This window comes from Pelecanus crispus, chromosome 14, assembly GCF_030463565.1.
Source record: "Pelecanus crispus isolate bPelCri1 chromosome 14, bPelCri1.pri, whole genome shotgun sequence".
Lineage (NCBI taxonomy): Eukaryota > Metazoa > Chordata > Aves > Pelecaniformes > Pelecanidae > Pelecanus > Pelecanus crispus.
The window spans coordinates 14,234,503-14,252,931 of NC_134656.1; the positions used below are offsets into that span (position 1 = coordinate 14,234,503).

General features: G+C 42.9%; 1 protein-coding gene across 1 annotated transcript in view; it reads right to left on the reverse strand.

The window, feature by feature from the left end:
* Positions 1-18,429, reverse strand: part of PREX1 (phosphatidylinositol-3,4,5-trisphosphate dependent Rac exchange factor 1) — a 175,244-nt gene that overhangs the window by 76,574 nt on the left and 80,241 nt on the right. Inside the window, exons 4-5 of the mRNA XM_075720969.1 lie at positions 16,600-16,704; positions 13,199-13,300 (exon numbers count right to left, since the gene is read on the reverse strand). Of these exons, the coding sequence (XP_075577084.1) occupies positions 13,199-13,300; positions 16,600-16,704 (207 nt within the window). The remainder of the gene's footprint in view (positions 1-13,198; positions 13,301-16,599; positions 16,705-18,429) is intronic.

Genomic DNA, 18,429 nt, shown 5'->3' on the forward strand with positions numbered 1-18,429 from the left:
CCCCGTGAGGGGAGGCGAGGGGCTGCCCCAGGCCCGTTCCACCCAGCTCCGCAGCAGACCCGCAGCAGGACCCGGCCGAGCCGTCAGAGCGGCTGGTGGCACCTCTGTGAAAATGCATTTAAGAAAGGGCAAAACTCGGCACGGCAGAGAGGAAAAACGTGTGAGAAGCAGCCGCGTGAGCACCAAGGCCTCAGACGAAGGCAGGGAGGAGGTGCTCCAGGTGCCGGAGCAGAGGTTTCTCTGCAGCCCCTGGAGAGACCAGGCTGGAGCAGCTATCTCCCTGCAGCTCATGGAGAGGACCGTGCCAGAGCAGAGACCCACGCTGCAGTCTGTGCAGGACCCCACGCTGCAGCAGGTGGGATATTCCGTGAAGGAACTGTGGCAGGTGGAGAGCCCATGCAAGAGCAGGTTCTCCTGACAGGAACTGCAGCCCGTAAAGGACCTGAGCAGGACCAGGTTTATCCTGAAGAACAGCAGCCCCAGGAGAGCTCATGCTGGAGCAGAGGAAAGTGTGAGAATGAAGGAGCAGCAGAGAGGAAGCGTTACATACTGACTGCAGTCCCCCATTCCCCATACCCCCCTGCACCGCTCAGGGCTGGGGGGGAAGGAGAGGAGTTGGGAATGCAAGAGCAAAGTTTAGCCTGGGGAAAACAGCAGGGGCTGGGAGGAATGTGTTCTTATTTCTCACCATCCAAATATATTATAATTGGCAATAAATCGGGTTGACTGTTTTGCCTGTGATGGCAATTACTAAGTGATCTCCCTGTCTTTATCTTGATCCACAATCATTTTTTCATCTTATTCTCTCCCCCACCCCATCAAATAGTAAGAGTGAGAGTGTGGCTGGGTGGGCAACCAGCAGCCAGCCAAGGTCAACCCACCACATGCGGATAAGCGCCCACAGCTCTATGTACGCTGAGTCTGTGTGTCCAAAAATGGCAGGGAAATGCACTAGCCAAAGCTGTCCCATGTTTTTGTGTGTCAGGAAGTATAATAATAATTTTATGAAGGAAAGAATTCATTTACAGAAGAGTAAGTAACTTGTCCAATGGCGAGTCACTTGCAGAACCAAGACTTTCTGGCACCCAGTTCAGTGTTTAAACCTCCAAGACAGGCCCAGGGCAAGTGGAGAGGGCTCACCAAAAGTGAGGAAAAGTGCTAGAGTGGGAAAGAGGGAGGCTAAGAGAGCAGCAGGAGTTTAACAGGGACTCTTTCCAAGATTACGTTTAGGAGGTGGGACACACAGAATCATAGAATTGTTTAGGTTGGAAAAGACCTTTAAGATCATCCAGTCCAACCATTAGCCTAACACTACCAAGTCCTCCATTAAACCAATTAAGGGAAGAGTAGCAATTTCATGTTTCCTGGCTTGGTGGCTGGATTATTTTTAATGAAAGTAGAAACTAGGAATCATTAAGATTGGAAAGGACCTCTACGATCATCATTCCAATCATCATCCCAACACCACCATGCCCACTAAACCATGTCCCAAATTGCCACGTCTACCTGTTTTTTGAACACTTCCAGGGATGGTGACTCCACCATCTCTCTGGGCAGCCTGTTCCAACGCTTGACTACTCTTTCCGTGAAGAAATTTTTCCTAATTTCCAGCCTAAACCTCCCCTGGCGCAGCTTGAGCCCATTTCCTCTTGTCCTATTGCTGGCTGCTTGGAAGAAGAGACCAACACCCACCTCACTACACCCTCCTTTCAGGTAGTTGTGGAGAGCGATAAGGTCTCCCCTCAGCCTCCTCTTCTCCAGACTAAACAACCCCAGTTCCCTCAGCCACTCCTCATAAGGCCTGTGCTCCAGACCCTTCACCAGCCTTGCTGCCCTTCTCTGGACACGCTCCAGCACCTCAATGTCCTTCTTGAATTGAGGGGCCCGAATCTGGACACAGTATTCCAGGTGCGGCCTTACCAGCACCGAGTACAGGGGAACAATCACCTCCCTGCTCCTGCTGGCCACACTATTCCTGACACAAGCCAGGATGCTGTTGGCCTTCTTGGCCACCTGGGCACACTGCTGGCTCATGTTCAGCCGGCTGTCGACCAACACCCCCAGGTCCTTTTTGCACCAGGCAGCTTTCCAGCCACTCTTCCCCAAGCCTGTAGTGTTGCATGGGGTTGTTGTGACCCAAGTGCAGGACCCAACACTTGGCCTCATTGAACCTCATACAGTTGGCCTCGGCCCATCAATCCAGCCTGTCCAGGTCCCTCTGCAGGGCCATCCTACCCTCCAGCAGATCGACACTCCCACTCAGTTTGGTGTCATCTGCAAACTTACTGAGGGTGCACTCAATCCCCTCATCTAGATCGTTGATAAAGATATTAAACAAGGCTGGCCCCAAAACAGAGCCCTGGGGAACACCGCTCGTGACCGGCTGCCAACTGGACTTAACTCCATTCACCACCACGCTCTGGGCTTGGCCACCCAGCCAGTTTTTTACCCAGTGAAGAGCACGCCTGTCCAAGCCATGGGCTGCCAGCTTCCCAAGGAGAATGCTATGGGAGACGGTGTCAAAGGCTTTGCTAAAGTCCAGGCAGATGACGTCCACAGCCTTTCCTTCATCCACTAGGCAGTTCACCAGGTCATAGAAGGAGATCAGGCTGGTCAAGCAGGACCTGCCATGTTTTGTTTTGTCATGTTTTGACTGAGAGATTAACACAGAGATGAACAACTTGTCTGCTCTGAAGGAGTTCCTAAGAGACTCTGCTTCACTTGATTCAATGCACAACAGCCCAGTTAAACACTGCCCACTGAAAAACAGCAGTGGGAAAACTTGGGACCTGACAATATTAACCAGTTTGGCAAAAGGGGTAACCACTGTCAACTCACAATTAATCATTTTTTAGACCAATAGTATTTTATAGTCAGCCACAATTGGATAAAAATACATTAAAGAAACCTTAACTAAGGCTGGTAATTTCATCTTGATACATAATATGGTGTTTAAGACCCACATTTTTAGATTGCTTGGAATATTTGACTTTCTCACTATGTTCTGTTTTGCCTCAACATGTTATTTGGTTGTTTTAAAGTCCTGTGTCTAAATGGCAAACTGTTGCTGAATTGCATCATTTTGCATGAGACACAAGAACGAATTTGAATACAGCCAGAGAGCCTGCAAAACGCTGTGGTCTGATCTGAACATAGCTAAATTGCTTCAATCCATAGTTCCCACAGCGAAGGGCAAAGAGACCCTGTTATAGTTGTTGTTCATCCAAAATAAGTGACTGCAATCCCCAAATGCCTGTCATGGGCTCCAACTGGGCTTAATCTGTGGTTTGATTTGTCTTTTGCTTCTCCACATCAGCATGTTACCCTAAGTAAGTGTCTCTTCCCCACACAACATTTTGCCCTATTGGCATTAATTTAAAGATCTTTGTCCATGCCGTCTCGCTTGGTGCTGATGTATTCTGATTTCAGGTATGATCCTGAGTATTACGGGGGCTTGCCTTGCCTCACCTCAGTTGGTCGCACAACCTGTAATACAAGCACTGCTCCTAAACTGACTTATGTCCACACACAACCTCTAAATCAAATTAACTAGTACTTTTAGGCTGAAGTTACATGGCCTGTCAGAGAGTGGAGGGATGTGGGCTGAAGTTCCAGTTCTGCTGAAGCTTGTATTAATTTATAGTAACTATAATAGCTGCTAATCCAACCATTTTGCTAATCCAGACACTCTGAGCTGCTAAATCAAGGAACTTTCTCTGTCCTAGTGTTGATTCATAGATCTGCTCTACAGACTTCTTTAGACAGAAGTCACCTTTAGCATGTGACAGGTTTGTGCATAGCTAGATGTGTTTTTCTACTAGCAGGAATAACCGTAGAATAAATAATTAGACTGTGAGGTGCTCAGATACCAGCAAAATTGGAAGGCATATTGGAAAGGAGGAAGCTAGAGTTAAAAGTAGTACAGGTTAGTTTCCGCCTTTGCACAGACCCTCTCAGTGCTTCCTCTCTGCTTCCTCACACTGGGTGGAACAAGACTTAATTCATTAGCACTAGTAAACTATCTTGAGACCCAGTGTTACAGAAGTGCAAAGTATTTTAATTACTTATTTATTAACGTCTCTGTTTGCAGAACCTTTTAAAGTGAAATCTGCATCTTGAGATTAAACTGCTTGGCCACTGACATTCCTCTAAGTGATGTAAGAGACAGGTCTCATGAGAATCAAAATATGGCAATGGGAGGTGCTCTCATTCCCCCATCGACAGATCCTGGAGACAGAAAGGCCCAAATGAACGGACGGGAACGCCGGATGTTTGTCCAATGAAATACAACTATTCAGTTCTTCGCATAGATTTGGTATTTTGAGAATTTACTCATAGCTACAATTTCTCTTTTCAGAACATTATAAATGGAAACTGACAATGGCCCCTGTCAGCTGGATGAGAGAGGAGATGGGCAATATGCTGACGGCTAGGCATCCCATTGAGATAGCGGAGTTAATGATGGAGGAGTTAATTACTCTTGGATGATTTACAGAGTAACATGCACAGGAAAAAGAGGCTGGCTGCAACAAATGCCAGTTGATATCACAAATGAAATTCCCTGTGGAAGTTTTTACCCCGCTTCTGCTGAAGATAAGGCCAAGGAAAGTAAGCGTTCAAAAAGAAAAGGCAGGAGGGAGGTGGTGTACCTTGGTGACAGCAGCTTCTGCTCCATGCTTCCAAAACAGAGTGCAGAATTTTTGCTATGTGACTCTCATTAAAAAAAAAAAAAAAAAAAAAAAAAGTTCTGCAGCTCAAGCATTACCCACACTGCTTTGGAAACAGACATGTATACACTAGCACTGTCTGAACATCCCTTTCTGAAACGTCACCAAGCCACAGGGAAAGAACTCTTCATTCACAGCAAGCCTCTGCTGCAACAAACACAGCATCTTCCCCACTCCTGCTAGCTGCCTGCAGCTCTGCCCAAGGAGCAGGAGAGGAGGCTGGAAAAGGCAGGGAGGGTGTTGGCTGGGGCAGCCTCGACAGCCTCAGCAGCTCAGACAGAGGACTTGTCCCACCACCACCACCACCACCTTAAGCCATCTGAGGAAGAGCCGTGCTGCTCTGACACCGCCACCCCCAAAAGAGCAGAGCCTAGCACTTCTGAAATACAGTCAGGGAGCTCCGGGTGCTTATTTATTTTAGTGACAGATTTATGATGTGTAAACTCTCAGAGTATTTGACAACATGTTGAAAGGCAGCTGAGAGACAGACCAGATGGCAAACCTTGGGTATGATTGTCTTGTCCTCCATAAAGCTCATAATTATTGTTGTCTGGAATTACCAGCTTATGTATTGCAACTTGTGCACTAATAGGGCCAGGAAATGAGGTTGCTGCCACTTGCAGAAAGCTATTTGTTGCAAAGAGTTTCTTAAATGAATTCATAAAACACATCTACTTTCCAGCTACAGACTTGTTAATCCTTCAGACCAACGAGCAGTGCAGAGCAGAGAAGCTGGTATTTTTCACAGCCTCTATCATCTTCACCATTATCCTCTGACTTTTCTCTCTCCTTTTTTTTGGGGGTGGAGGGGAGATGCAAAGGTATTCCGTATCATAAGCTGGGAGAAAAAAATTATCTCTGTTCTTTAAAGAACTAAGACAAAAAGGGGAACTGCGTCTTCTGGGCACAGAATTTTCCTTTTATTTCACTCCTCTTCATAGCTGCAAAGATTGAGGTTGTGCCACTCATATAACACCTAAACACAGAACACAACACATTTCACAAAAGGAGTAACAGGATGCTCCAAGACATCTACATCCAGCTGTAGCGTCCTCCCTGAACAGCATCCAGAAAGGAACGATAGGAGATCTACATCCGATCTACTCAGAAATGCCAGGTTTTGATTATGGAATGGAGTAAAAGGATTTCCAACTCAAGTATTTCAATCTCAGATGCAGCTTTAAATAGCTTAAGGCTAGAAGAGTTCTAAACATGATAGAATCTAAATATAAGAACTAAATCACGTAAGAAGACTTATCAGCTACTCGTACATTTGTCTCTTCATTAACTGTGCTTAACCCCCACAAAAGCAACCAACCAACAAAACCTACGGGGAGAGAACTCAGCAAAAAGAACATTACACAGGAAGATGCAAAGAGGTGGCAGGAGGGATGATGAGCGAACAATGCAGAGGAAACTAGAGGGTTTTTAAATGTAAACACAGTTTTAATATTTCGTAGAAAAAAGGATGTTATTCTGCTTAACTGATCTTTTTTAAAAAGAAGTCTCTGTCATCCTTCCCCATGTCCTCCCTTGCCACACAAAAATGATTGTTTGTGTACTTAAAGCTGACAATCCAACACATGTTTTGCAGCTCAAATTTAAAAGTCTCTATATTTAAAAAATTCCTTCCTCCTATCTTTATACTTTTGAGGCCCCTCAGAGACAGCTTAACATGGATTTTGCCCAATGAATGTTAACATTGTGCATTGACTGGTGCAAATCATTGCTTGCCAGGCTGGCTCGCTTTGCACGACAAACCAGTGCATGCATAAAATACAGTTTCAGAGATACATCCGTTGGTTAGTTACTGAACATCTCAGGATTACAGAGATAACAAGAACAACATATTTCTTTGCTTATCACTTCAAAAATGTTGTGTTAATAAACAGTTCAGCTCCAAAATGTGCTTTTTCAAAAAAACCTAACCAACCAACAAAACAAAAAAAACCCAAAAAACCAACCTTTCTGTGAATATAAATGTTTCCAGGAGTTTTATATTTGTATTTAGAGTTTTTAATATTTGCTTGTATTAAAATTTATTTTCCACTTAAACTAACCAGAAAATAAATGTTACACTAGGCTCTGGTGTAACCAAGCAGGTTTTTTTATTCTGTATATTTTTAAAATTTGTAATTTATGTCAATGTTTCTGCAAGCTAAAGACTACACAAGCAATGATAAATCAGTAAAACTGATTATATTGAATGTGCCATCAAATCTACGACATATGCTAAATTAAAATGTAACAAAAACATGTTTCCAGTTTTATAAATATTACCAGTTATTTGTGATTATATATAAAAAGCGTGGAAGACAGAATTATGATTTATAAATTGGCAGTGTTCCTTACAACTCTGTAGGGTATATATAATTCTTAATGCTGTGCTACACAAAGTTGGATTTAAACCAGGCAATGTCATGAATCTAAGAGCAACGCCACTCTTCTTGGGGGGGGGGGAAGGAAGGGAAAAAAAAAAAAAAAAACCACCAAAAACCAAACGACTAAAAAAACCAAACCCCCAAAGATTAAATATATTCAATTATGGCCAATTAGATGGTTCTGTTCCTTAAACAGCTCTGAGAAAAATGGAGAGGGCGAAGAGGGGAGACAGCGAGTTGACCTTTCTTCATCCTGTTCTGTGTCCACACCACCGGCTTCCCACCCTCCCCTTTCGAAGCCCAGGCACTGCATCCACTACGGCCTGCGTGTGCCTCCCTGGTGGGCTTTCCCTGTCAAGGGATTCTCAATCTGGTCACTCGTCACTCAGCTTTTTGCATCCAGGTTTTTCTTTCCCTCCTAGGACCAGTGAGTCTTCCATCACATGAAGCAATACGTAATTACTGCCCTAAATCGTCCATGGAGTTGTGCACATTATGAGATATTTTTAAAGGATCAGAGGTGGAATGTGCATTTCTGGCTGGAGTCTGAGCAATTCCTTAAGGGAACAGACATCAAACAAGAAACAACCTCTGTGACATGCGCTGGGCTATCAGGAGCTTGTAGGGGTGCGGCCATCATGTGCTGCACATTCCTGGGGTGTTGGGAGGAAGGAGGCAGAAAGGACTGCTCCCAATCCCCACCCCAATGGTGTGATTAACTCATGATCACCACTCCCCTAGGGTTTTCTTCTTGCTGACATAAATGCTCTTTATTAACGGGAAAAGGCTATTTTTGTTCACAGATTGGTTTACACAACAGCTGCTTCTACTCTGAAGTAGTATAGCTCACGTTAATTAACACAGAGTCATACAATTATTATTGGTGAGGCAGAGCTGCCTTCATCCAACACGTTCTGCTAGAAATATTTACTCGGCAAGCTTTCCAGCGTACATACACGCACCGGAGTTTTAAGCTACTCACATAGTATATGCCCTCAAGGTCTGTGCATCTGTTTGCCTTTGCTTCTTTTCTTCTTACCAAACCACAATGCCCATCACAGCAAGCACGGTTTTGTTTTGTGTGAGCCTAGCCCGAGCCCCTTTCTTACTTTTAAGGAAATTTGATAACGAAGCTCATCACTGACAAATATTGAGAACTCCTACATGCCCAAACAGATTTCAAATCATTTGCTGAACTTTGACAGCAAGAAAAAGAAGTGGAAGTCACATTAGGAAGGTTTTGGACTTTGCTGGCCAACAAATTCTGTGCTAATTTTCTTGCACACTGTCTGAAGCAGACAAAAACTGTATTAGGGACAAAGATATTAATATCATTACTGCTCTGTTTGCACAGAGATTATGAAAAACCATGGCTAGGCTTGAGTCTCATCCTTCAAAACATATACAAGGCTTGCAAATTAGACAGACTTCCAAAGAAAGCAACCAGAACTTAAAAACAACCAACCAACCTGTTTACAGTCAGCCACTCCAAAGCTGCAATGTTTGGTTCACAAAAAATGGAAACTACAAATAAAATTGAAATTTATCAATTTTCATCATTTGAATCATTGTTCTGACTCCATCATTTGTTAGTTCAAAAAACCAAATAGTTTCATCAGAGGATGAGAAAACATAAGATGACCAATCGCAGGATGCCATACTTTATATGGGAAATTATTGGTAATATACACTTAAGGTGCATCTGCATTTGGAGATATTCCAGCGTATTATTCCTAATTAGGTAACCCAAACTAACTCCATGCTAGATGCTATTATTCTGAAGACTCACAGATGGTATTATATAAAAAATAGTTACAGTATTTTAAATATGTGCCTTATCCTACTATTTAAGTTGATTTTCAAACACAGACAGGTCTGAATTACTGTGTTCATACTATCTTTATCAAATCTAACTACTTAGCTATACTAAATACTTATGCTATAACAAGGTCATATCAAAGTTATCAGAAAATGTGGATGTTCACAAATCTTGCTAAAAACACAGTGAAAGAGGATAGGTAGGATAGCTCCGCTCTATGACTTTTCTAATCAGCTGGAATACAATAGTATCTGTTTGCCCTGGGAATTAGATAAAATAAGATCCAATCCTCATGAATACAAAACAGCTATTTCAGGAGCAGTAACTGCAGTTCAGTAGCAAAGGGAGAGCAAACACTTGATTCAAGAGTTGTGTTATTTTTAAATCTAATTTTTTTTTTTTTTTTTTGCTTGCTTGGAGTGTTGCATTTTCCTGGTCAGCACTAGCAGAACCAGCCTGTATTTTCCCTTAGCTGTTCCCATGTCTGAAACATTTGTGTCCACTCTGGTAATTTTGTGCTAGCAAGTATCAAACAAGTCTTGACTGGGGTACAATTTATTCACTATGAATTCACTACCTTTAAGAATCAGCATCAAGTACACTTTCTAATGATCACAGAGCTGAACAACCCCTAGTAATGGCTTTATCTCACTGACTGAGGCAGATTTGATGCCTAACCAAAATGAAATTACCATCAGCTTTTTCTTAAAACTTTTATTTCCTGTCCAGGAAATTTCAAGTAGTGAACAGCATGTGATTTATATCAGCCTGTACACAAAAAGAAATCCATAGGAAAATGGAACGCAACGTCAAGAGACGCCTCGCCACAGCTCCTCCCGTTCGCTCCCTTCATGGCTATTTGCTCGACAAGTACGCCGGAGTCTGGGTGAACCACACCAGAGCCCCCATCCCAACGGCATTGGCGTCAGAGGACAAATTTATCTTTATTCTACCCCACTGTGGCTGGAAGGAAAGAAATACTGTTTCAGTCTTAGCCTTGCTGGTCTTGGTTTTAGCTTTCATAGAAGGGAGGTTTGTGCCAGCAGGCCTTTTGACATATGCAACTGTGAACATGTGAGAAAGTGGAAACCACCAGTTTATTTCCACAAGCCAATATCTGATCCCCAGAGCACAATGACTTCAGTTGCCACTGAACTTGAAAAGATTTGGAGTATGGTTTAGAACTATTTATTTTGTTCTAGTCTTTTGTTTACTACGTCCTTGCAAAACAAATTTTTAAAGACAAGCAAGATAAACTGGTCCATTCACAGCTCTTCCAATCCCTGATACAGAACCCCATACTTTCCTAAAGACCCGCTCTAGAATGTTACAGAGGAATGGGAAAATGGAAGCTGAAGAATACCAAAATGCCATTGCATCGATGACACTACCTTGCAATCAAAGGTGTGCACCTCTTTTAGGTGTGTTTCTGTAGCCAGCATCCTCATGTCATTTGAGTAAAAGCCCTGAGATTTCAGGAAATTTTGTAGTACTGGCAGGTTCTGCCATTCTAATATTTTGAAGAGCTTTTAAAACAGAACAGAGATTTAATTTGCAAGTCAAGCTGCTGCCAGCAGATAAAAAGTCTACAAATTATCCAAACCGATAGAAGTCTACCACTCATAATCGTGTTTTCAAAAAAGTTTAGAAATTAAACAGGTCTGATGCAGCAATGAATTCATACTAAAAAGAGAAAAAGAAGAGGCACTGAGGTGCAGAAGAAATGTAGGGAGTTCCCCCGGACAGCCACAGGCACAGCTTAGAGCTGAGATCCCAAACTGTGCTCCAGAGATGACTGGTGGTCCACATATTGAGTGGTCAGATCTGATACATGAAACCACACTGACTTCAGAGCTACTTCAAGCTTGTTAAGGACACAGAGCAGAATATGAGAAATACAGAGTGCTAACACAGTGATCTTTTGGTCCAAAAAGTTTGGAAAATACAGGGATAAAACCGGTTAAAGATCACTTTTAGATAAGCATAGCAAGGGTACACCAGATACTGACCACTCTGGCTGGGTTAAGATGTTTCCAGCATGGAATAAATAGATGAAGGAACCTGGTCTTCAGGCTCCGTACCCACTAATGACTCCCTTCATACAAAGGGTAACCGTGACAGGAAATCTGCAGAAGATTAACACTTCATCTTTTAGTAACAGCACAAATGTAGAGATCAGTTCAAATGTAAGAACCCAGCCACTATTTCCTCTGGTTGAAGTTTCTTGGAAAACAGAAAAGGAATCTCTGTAAGGAATCAAAACAATGTCTGATTTTCAGTCTTGAACACACAGCTAGACAACAATCACACAACACACCACAAAGTGAAAACAAGAAAACATAAATACTATCAAAATACTTGGTTAGGAATGCACATTTTAAGGTCCCCACATCCCCTGATCTTTTTACCATATCGGATGCCATAGGAACTCCCTTTCTGTGCACATGGACGTTGCTCACAGTCATCACGCAGATCCACGGACTGAATAGGCACCAAAGTCTCTCCAATACTAACCCCAGATAAACACAGTGGACTTAAACTGAGGCATCATTAGGTTTTCAATTATCTCTACACAACCAGTCCTCTTCCAAGACAAATCAGAGCTGGAGCCATTCATGTGTTTTCCTCATCTAGGTAACCTTGCCCTGTCTTGACTATTATTAATACTGTGTAAGAAATGTTTGTAGCAGTCTCACACATTAGCTTCTCCTGCTATGTGCCTAAATTGTGTGTACTTCTGTTTGTTCAAACTGTAAGTGGAGTCATGGCTAGATTGACTGGACTGATAAACTGGCTGTATACACATAAATGCCAGTAGTCAGGTCCATAAGGACTGGTGCATGAATATCTGCTGTGAGATGGGTTTGTGCACAGCTGCATAGACAACAGAATGATTCTACCTGTAGGAAAGATGTATTTTGAAAATTTGGCTCTGAAAGCTTGAATTGGATGGAAAGAAATAGAATCATAGAATCATAGCACCGTTTAGTTGGAAAAGACCTTTAAGATCATCCAGTCCAACCATTAACCTAACACTACCAAGTCCTCCACTAAACCAATTAAGGGCAGAGTTGTAATTTCATGTTTCTTGGCTTGGTGGCTGCATTATTTTTTAATGAAAGTAAAAACTAGGAATCATTAACGTTGGAAAGGACCTCTAAGATCATGAGTCCAACCATCAACCCAACACCACCATGCCCACTAAACCATGTCCCAAAGTGCCACGTCTACATTTATCAGATGAAACAATCTTAAATGGAACAACAGCAGTATTGAGCTAACCAGCTTGTGGCTATGAAAACCCTTATTCATGCTGAATGTATGGACACAGCACTGCAATAGCTTTACATGACATATAGTTGATTCATGAGGTCAGCCTATGACCAAGAGGACCAGCTCATCACAGAATTCTTACTTTCTCCCACAAGTCAGGAAGGGGCCTTTCTTCCAAAAAATGAGGCAATTTCTTCTTATATTTTTTATTAATTTTCTTTTCGTAAATGTAGTGTTACTCTGATTGAGAAAGAGACTGACATCACTGAAGACTGATGGCTGTTAGCCACAGAGTAGCTACAAGGCTTCCTCCTTTTCCCTCTCCCCCTTGTCCCCACCAGGCACGTGACCCAGCCCTGACCTGAAGGGATGAGAGGCAAGTTAGCTCTTTTTAGGTCTTTTATTCTTTAGCTGCTACGGTAAGAATACTAGCAAGGGGGCCAATTAGCGCCAATTGCAGTAGTCATTTCTAAAATGACACCTGTCCATTGGGAACTCATCTGAGACGACCAAACAGTTTTCAAACAAGCCGCCAAACAGCTGTCAGATGACACAGGATTTTGATCATTACTGACCTGCATGCACTCAAACTAGAGACCTCGTGATGAAAGATGGATCCCGTTTCCAGTCCCCAGAGCCATCCAATCCCTCAGAACACCGATACAATTCTATCAGAACACAGCTTTTCAGGAAGTGGCTAAGATAGCACTCACAAGCCCTAGTAAACACCTGAAACTGAAGAACTGAAGTTAAAAGGCATTTGTTAGTCAGCAAGTTACCCCATCTGGTCTACCCACACCATTACAAGATTTAGCAGCCTGTCAGCATCAGCCATCTTTTTGACTGTATCCATAAAAAGCCATTTTCATCAGAGAGGATGCAAGTTTTAGAAGTGCAAACCAGGAAGGTAGCAGCGACAACGGAAGTCAGGGCTAAAAAAATGCAGACTCACTCCAAGTATAAAACAACCATCTGGAGAAATACCTTCTTCAGTTTACCTTAAGCAGAAGTGGATATTTGCAAATTCTCTGAATTGGAGTCAGCAGATAACCCTCTAGTGGAATGTCGGTCGTCTTTCTGCCTCCCAAAAGCATGCAACCCTATAATCACAAAAGGAAACAAATGTTACCTCAGACACAAAGCTTTCAGATGCTCTTTGACATGATTTTGTATTCCTATAACATGTATTACGGTCAGAAACCACTTTGCCACACCTAAGATACAGGAAATGGAACTTCATTCATCACTGACATACAGCCTGCAAAGTTCTTCACGCATCAGCAAAAGAAAATTTGCTGTGGATAAGAGTGGCAGCGTAGAAAGGTATCTTCCCAGCGAAATACTATACAGCTGCTGAGTCAAAAAATATCGTAACAATACGATGACAATCAGCAAACCTAGATGCACCATTACCTAAAAGAATCCAGCCTACCCCCACAACTGATATGACCATTTGTCTTCGTTCACTATGCGTAGTTTGCACTGTTGGTCCAGAAAACTCTTGAAGGCTAAAATAAAGCCTACTAACTAGTCATCATGTAATTAACTCTAGTCCAGTCCTTATGTCTGAAGGAAATCGAAGTGGAATTGAAATGGATGAGTCATCTGCATCACATCCACCAATTCTCTGGCAAAATACTATGTCTAAGCACAGCTGGACAAACAGCATGTGCATGCTGGCTGGCTAACCGGCACAAGCGTAGCTCTCAACCAGTTGCAGCACATGTTGCTGTTTGCCCAGCAAAAAAAAGCTATGGGACATGCAGGCAAGGCTACGTTGCAGGTAGGAGGTGCAAGAGGCAATGAAATTTAAGGAAATCAGGTTTCATTAATTCTGATGCTCATTAAAAAAAAAAAAATTAAAAATTGGGTTTCAGCATTAATTTTGTGAAGCTCTGTAACCTCCAAACAGAAAGAAGGTGAAGGACATTTCTCTACCTAGAAAAAAATACTAGTCTCTCAGTGTTGTTTAAACACAGTAAGGAAGGGGACAAGTATTGGACCAATGCACCAAAGAAATCCAAGTCCAAAGAGATTTTAGGTTGAGGAAGTCAACAGATCAACCTTTGCAATACTCACACAATGAATTCACACAAATTTGGAGGGGCCCTGCATTCCAGAAGAATCATTTCAGATAAATTTCCACACACTACCTCAAAACAAGTGATGCTCAACTTCTCAGTAGATTATGGAAATTCATTTCTCAGGATTGACATGGAAGTATAAGAATTGAGTATGGCATTGAGAAAAAAAGAAAAAAATCTACAGTCCTTGAACTGTCCTTATTTTGTCACAATAATCTGTGATCTCTGTGTGATAAACAAATACTGACCCACCATAAGCTTTTTATACATTTCCCTGAAGGTTCTGTTATTGGCTGCTGCCATAGACAGGTAGTGAACTCATGAACCTGGACACCTTTGCTCCAAAAATCACCCCAGTTGCAAACCTGTCCTGTCAACAGAAGCTGAAGTTTAAATTCAGTTCAGCCAAGATGTGCTTGCTTTGGGGCATCACTGATAATATTTTCCCCTGTGAAATGTGTGCTGTGGCTCAGACACACTCTGAAATTTAGTGGGTTTTTGGCTGTAGTTCAACAATCCTCCTCTTCAAGGAATGTTCATGGACATCATACATAAATCTCATTAGTCCTAACTGGTATTTTTACAGACAATCATCTGTAAAATAACCCTTCCCCAGGCTATTCTAGATCTGTGGCGTTGGCTACCAGCTCACAATGCTCCCTGTCCAATTTTCCAAGTCTCGAGTGATTCAGTCCTTCCCGTCTCTTCTTTCAGCCCTCTCTCTAGCTCTGGGCTCAAAACTGCCCTTTAACACTTACTGATTTTTCAAACACATTCCCACATTCTATATTTCAGCAGCTGTGAAGGGGCAATCGGGCCAAATCTATCCTCACAAGCAAAGCTTTGTATTTTAATGCAGCCTTCTCTGCATAGTGGCATTATAGCATTGGCTTTAGGAGGCAGTGGAGAAGAGAAGGGAGGCTTGGAAGAAATTGCGGCAGCGACAGCAAAGCAGACACTTCAGTGTAGCCTCTCCTCCCGTATTTACCACTATTTTAAGAGTCTCCTGGATTCAGGTGCTGCAGCAAGCCACAGCAGACAGCGTGACATCTTTTATGTGCCTCGTAATCAGTTTGCCAGCTGCTGCCGGTAACACAGACAGGAGGCTTTGTCAATCCAGCGGAAGTGGAGAACACTGAGTGTTTGGAAGGATGGTGCCTACATGCACTTTTGTCTCCCTTCTTTCTCATTAGTTTCCCTCAACAGAAGTACCCAGAGGAACTCATGAACAAGGAAAGGGTCATTTGGTGACTCAAACTAATGGTTTAACAAGGTTCATTAAAACTCAGACATGACAAAGAGATTCTGACTACTCAACAGCGTGAGTGCTTGTCCCTGCTGCTCCCTCCGAGGCCTATATTTTGTGGCTAAAAGAATGCTCTGGCCCTGCTTGTGACAGACATTTCTGCAGAAGTTTTCTTTTGCTGTACTATATTAGGAAATAGCAGACCTTTGGCAGAAAGGAAAAAAGAAGAGCAGAAAGAAGAGCAGGTCCCTTGCAAAAAGATAGCCTTTCTTTTACCTCATCACATTTACTAAGAAAAAAAGCTAACGTGTTGAATTAGTCCCTCACCTACATACCAACCCCATTCCAAATGCCACGCATCCATGGCCAGGAAAACAAGGCACCCAAAAATCAAGCAGAATCGGGGTGAAGGCTAGGAGGAGAAACATCCAAGAAAAGAAAGAAAAATAAGGCATGTTGGGCAGAAGGCATTGTCTACTGGTAGCTTCTCCTCCCAGCCCAGCCTCTGTAGAGGCATTTGAAGACTGTATGCCACAGTCCCTCCCAACATAGACACTAATACCTCATGGGTTGGATGGGGAGTTGAGTCATTTCTGATACAAGCAGCAATGACGCAGTCAAAACAGTTCATCCAGACTACATTTCTTACCCACAACTGGACTCATGGGGACAAGGGTGTCAGAAGCAGGCCACATTTTTCTGGTGGGTCTGCAGACGGTGAATTGGTCAGAGAACTGAGCAGGGAATCAGATCCACTGGGAACTAGTCACAGCCCTGCTGCTGACTTATTGCATTACTCCTTTCACAATCTTTGGTCAAACTTTCTGCTGCTTCTTTGAGGGGGCAGGGGAATCTTCCCTATTTCCACTGAAATCACTCATACCAGAGCTGTGCTTAGTTCTGTGCCTGAGCTCATCAGTGATTTCAATAGCTATCCAACCTGAGAGCTGCATACCTGGAATGGGGAATATCTGCGAAATGCCCGGCGTTCCTGGGATACCAAAGGGTTATTACAAACACAAGTGCAAAGTCAGATCATTAAGTCAAGAGTGCTAGAGAAGGTGCTTACCAGGAGGAATGTTCTCACTGCTGGGATCTTGTTCAATTCCATCAGCAGTCTGAGTGCTTTCTCGTGGTTGCTACAGTACTCTTCGTACACAAAGAATTTGTCTTTCTGCAAGGAAAAACACAGTAACTTATTGACTCAGGCAAAACTGGAATGACTATTTTGTCACAGTCTGATACCAAATTCTTTACAAAGGAGTGTGCACTCAGAGTGGCATTGCTGTTGCAGTTTACATGAAGCGCGTGATACTCCTCTAATGTGAATAATGTATAGAGGCGTTCCACTAATGCCTAACTTACTTTGGTTTAAGTTAACATCAGCTTTCCGAGCACAGAGACTTCCAGCATTTATCCTGTTAATGCATCACTGAAATATTCTTTGCTGAAAGAATGGGTTTTGCTATCTCAGGGATACTTACATGTGTGTCAGGGTATTCCAGCAGAGTAGCCAGAAGCAGAGTAAAGCCAGGAGCAAGTGGGCTGACATTTCTGAGCTGTGCTGACCACTCCCGCAGGAGGAAGAAACAAAAGGTGGCTGGGAAGAATCAAGGCCTGGAAGAATCTGGAGGGGAACTATAACGCAAAGCAACCAGCTGGAAATCCCCTGCCTTTCAGGGCTGAGGGGGAACCCGCCGTGAGCTGGCTGGATCACTTTGTGCTCTGAAACAAGCAGCAGGCTTCACTATTTCGATGCGACACTAAACAGTGTCCGCTGAACTGTCCATAACAGTTTCCCTAAATGGAAGAATTGCATCAAATACACACAAAATAACCAACAGAACACAGAAATTAAAGGAAGGGAAAGGCAGCTTCGCAACTAGATCGAGGCACTTGTCACACCCACCAGCACATGCAGTGGAATGAAATCCCCTGTTAAGAAACAAGGGTCAGCTGGCAGCACCAAGTTCTGCTTTACTGATCTCCAGAATCAAAGACAGCGCAACTTCTTCTAACTAAAATGAGCAGAGATGCTGAACCCGTTGCAAACATCAGATATCTGGAAACACTAAAGTGATTCACAAAAGAAGCAGTAACAGCTATTTCCATGCCTGAGCAGATCAGGCATGGAGCGAGTAGATCCTTTCAAGGCTGTTGGGAAGGGCTGAACTTTCAGAAGCTGTGTTACAAGATTCTGGTATTGCATTCATTAGAATAAAATGGAGGGTCAAGAGACTGTATTAGGGTTTAGTCAGGTTAAATGATTCAGAAGCCAAAAAGAGCCATCATTTTTTGGGTGCTTCTCACAATAGTAGTTTCTTTCCTGGGTCAGGTTGGCTTCTATGCCACAATGCAGTGCCATGCAGAGGTACTCAGACAAGCTACTTTGCATCAACAGTAATTTAGATGCATTATCGTGACACTCTGCCAGGGGTAATATGTGAGACCTTCCAGAGTTGGCATCTCAGGGCACCATGTCATGTAGACAACGGCCTCCAGAGGCTGTTGTGGCATTTACATCATGAATTTTCTATTTAGGATCCTGGCCTGAAAACATTCTATCTGAACCTTTTCATCTCCCCAGAACTAGGAAGTTAATTTTTTTTTTTGAGTTTTGATTGGACTTCTAGTACTCTTCAGAGATGCAGAGCTTCCTGTGTTAGCCAAAGACACCTACAGCATCTAGCTACTTTTAAGACAGCTCATAGTGATCCATACAAAAATCTACTGCCAACTGAAGGAGTTAAGTAACATGAATCCACGGGAATACAGCTGCACTCACTGTGTATTCCCTTCACTATTGTCACATGGAAAAGAAATTGTGCTAATATTAGTTTAGGGGAATTTGACATTCTGGTCAGAAGCTCAATGGCTAGATGCACATGCTCAGAGACTC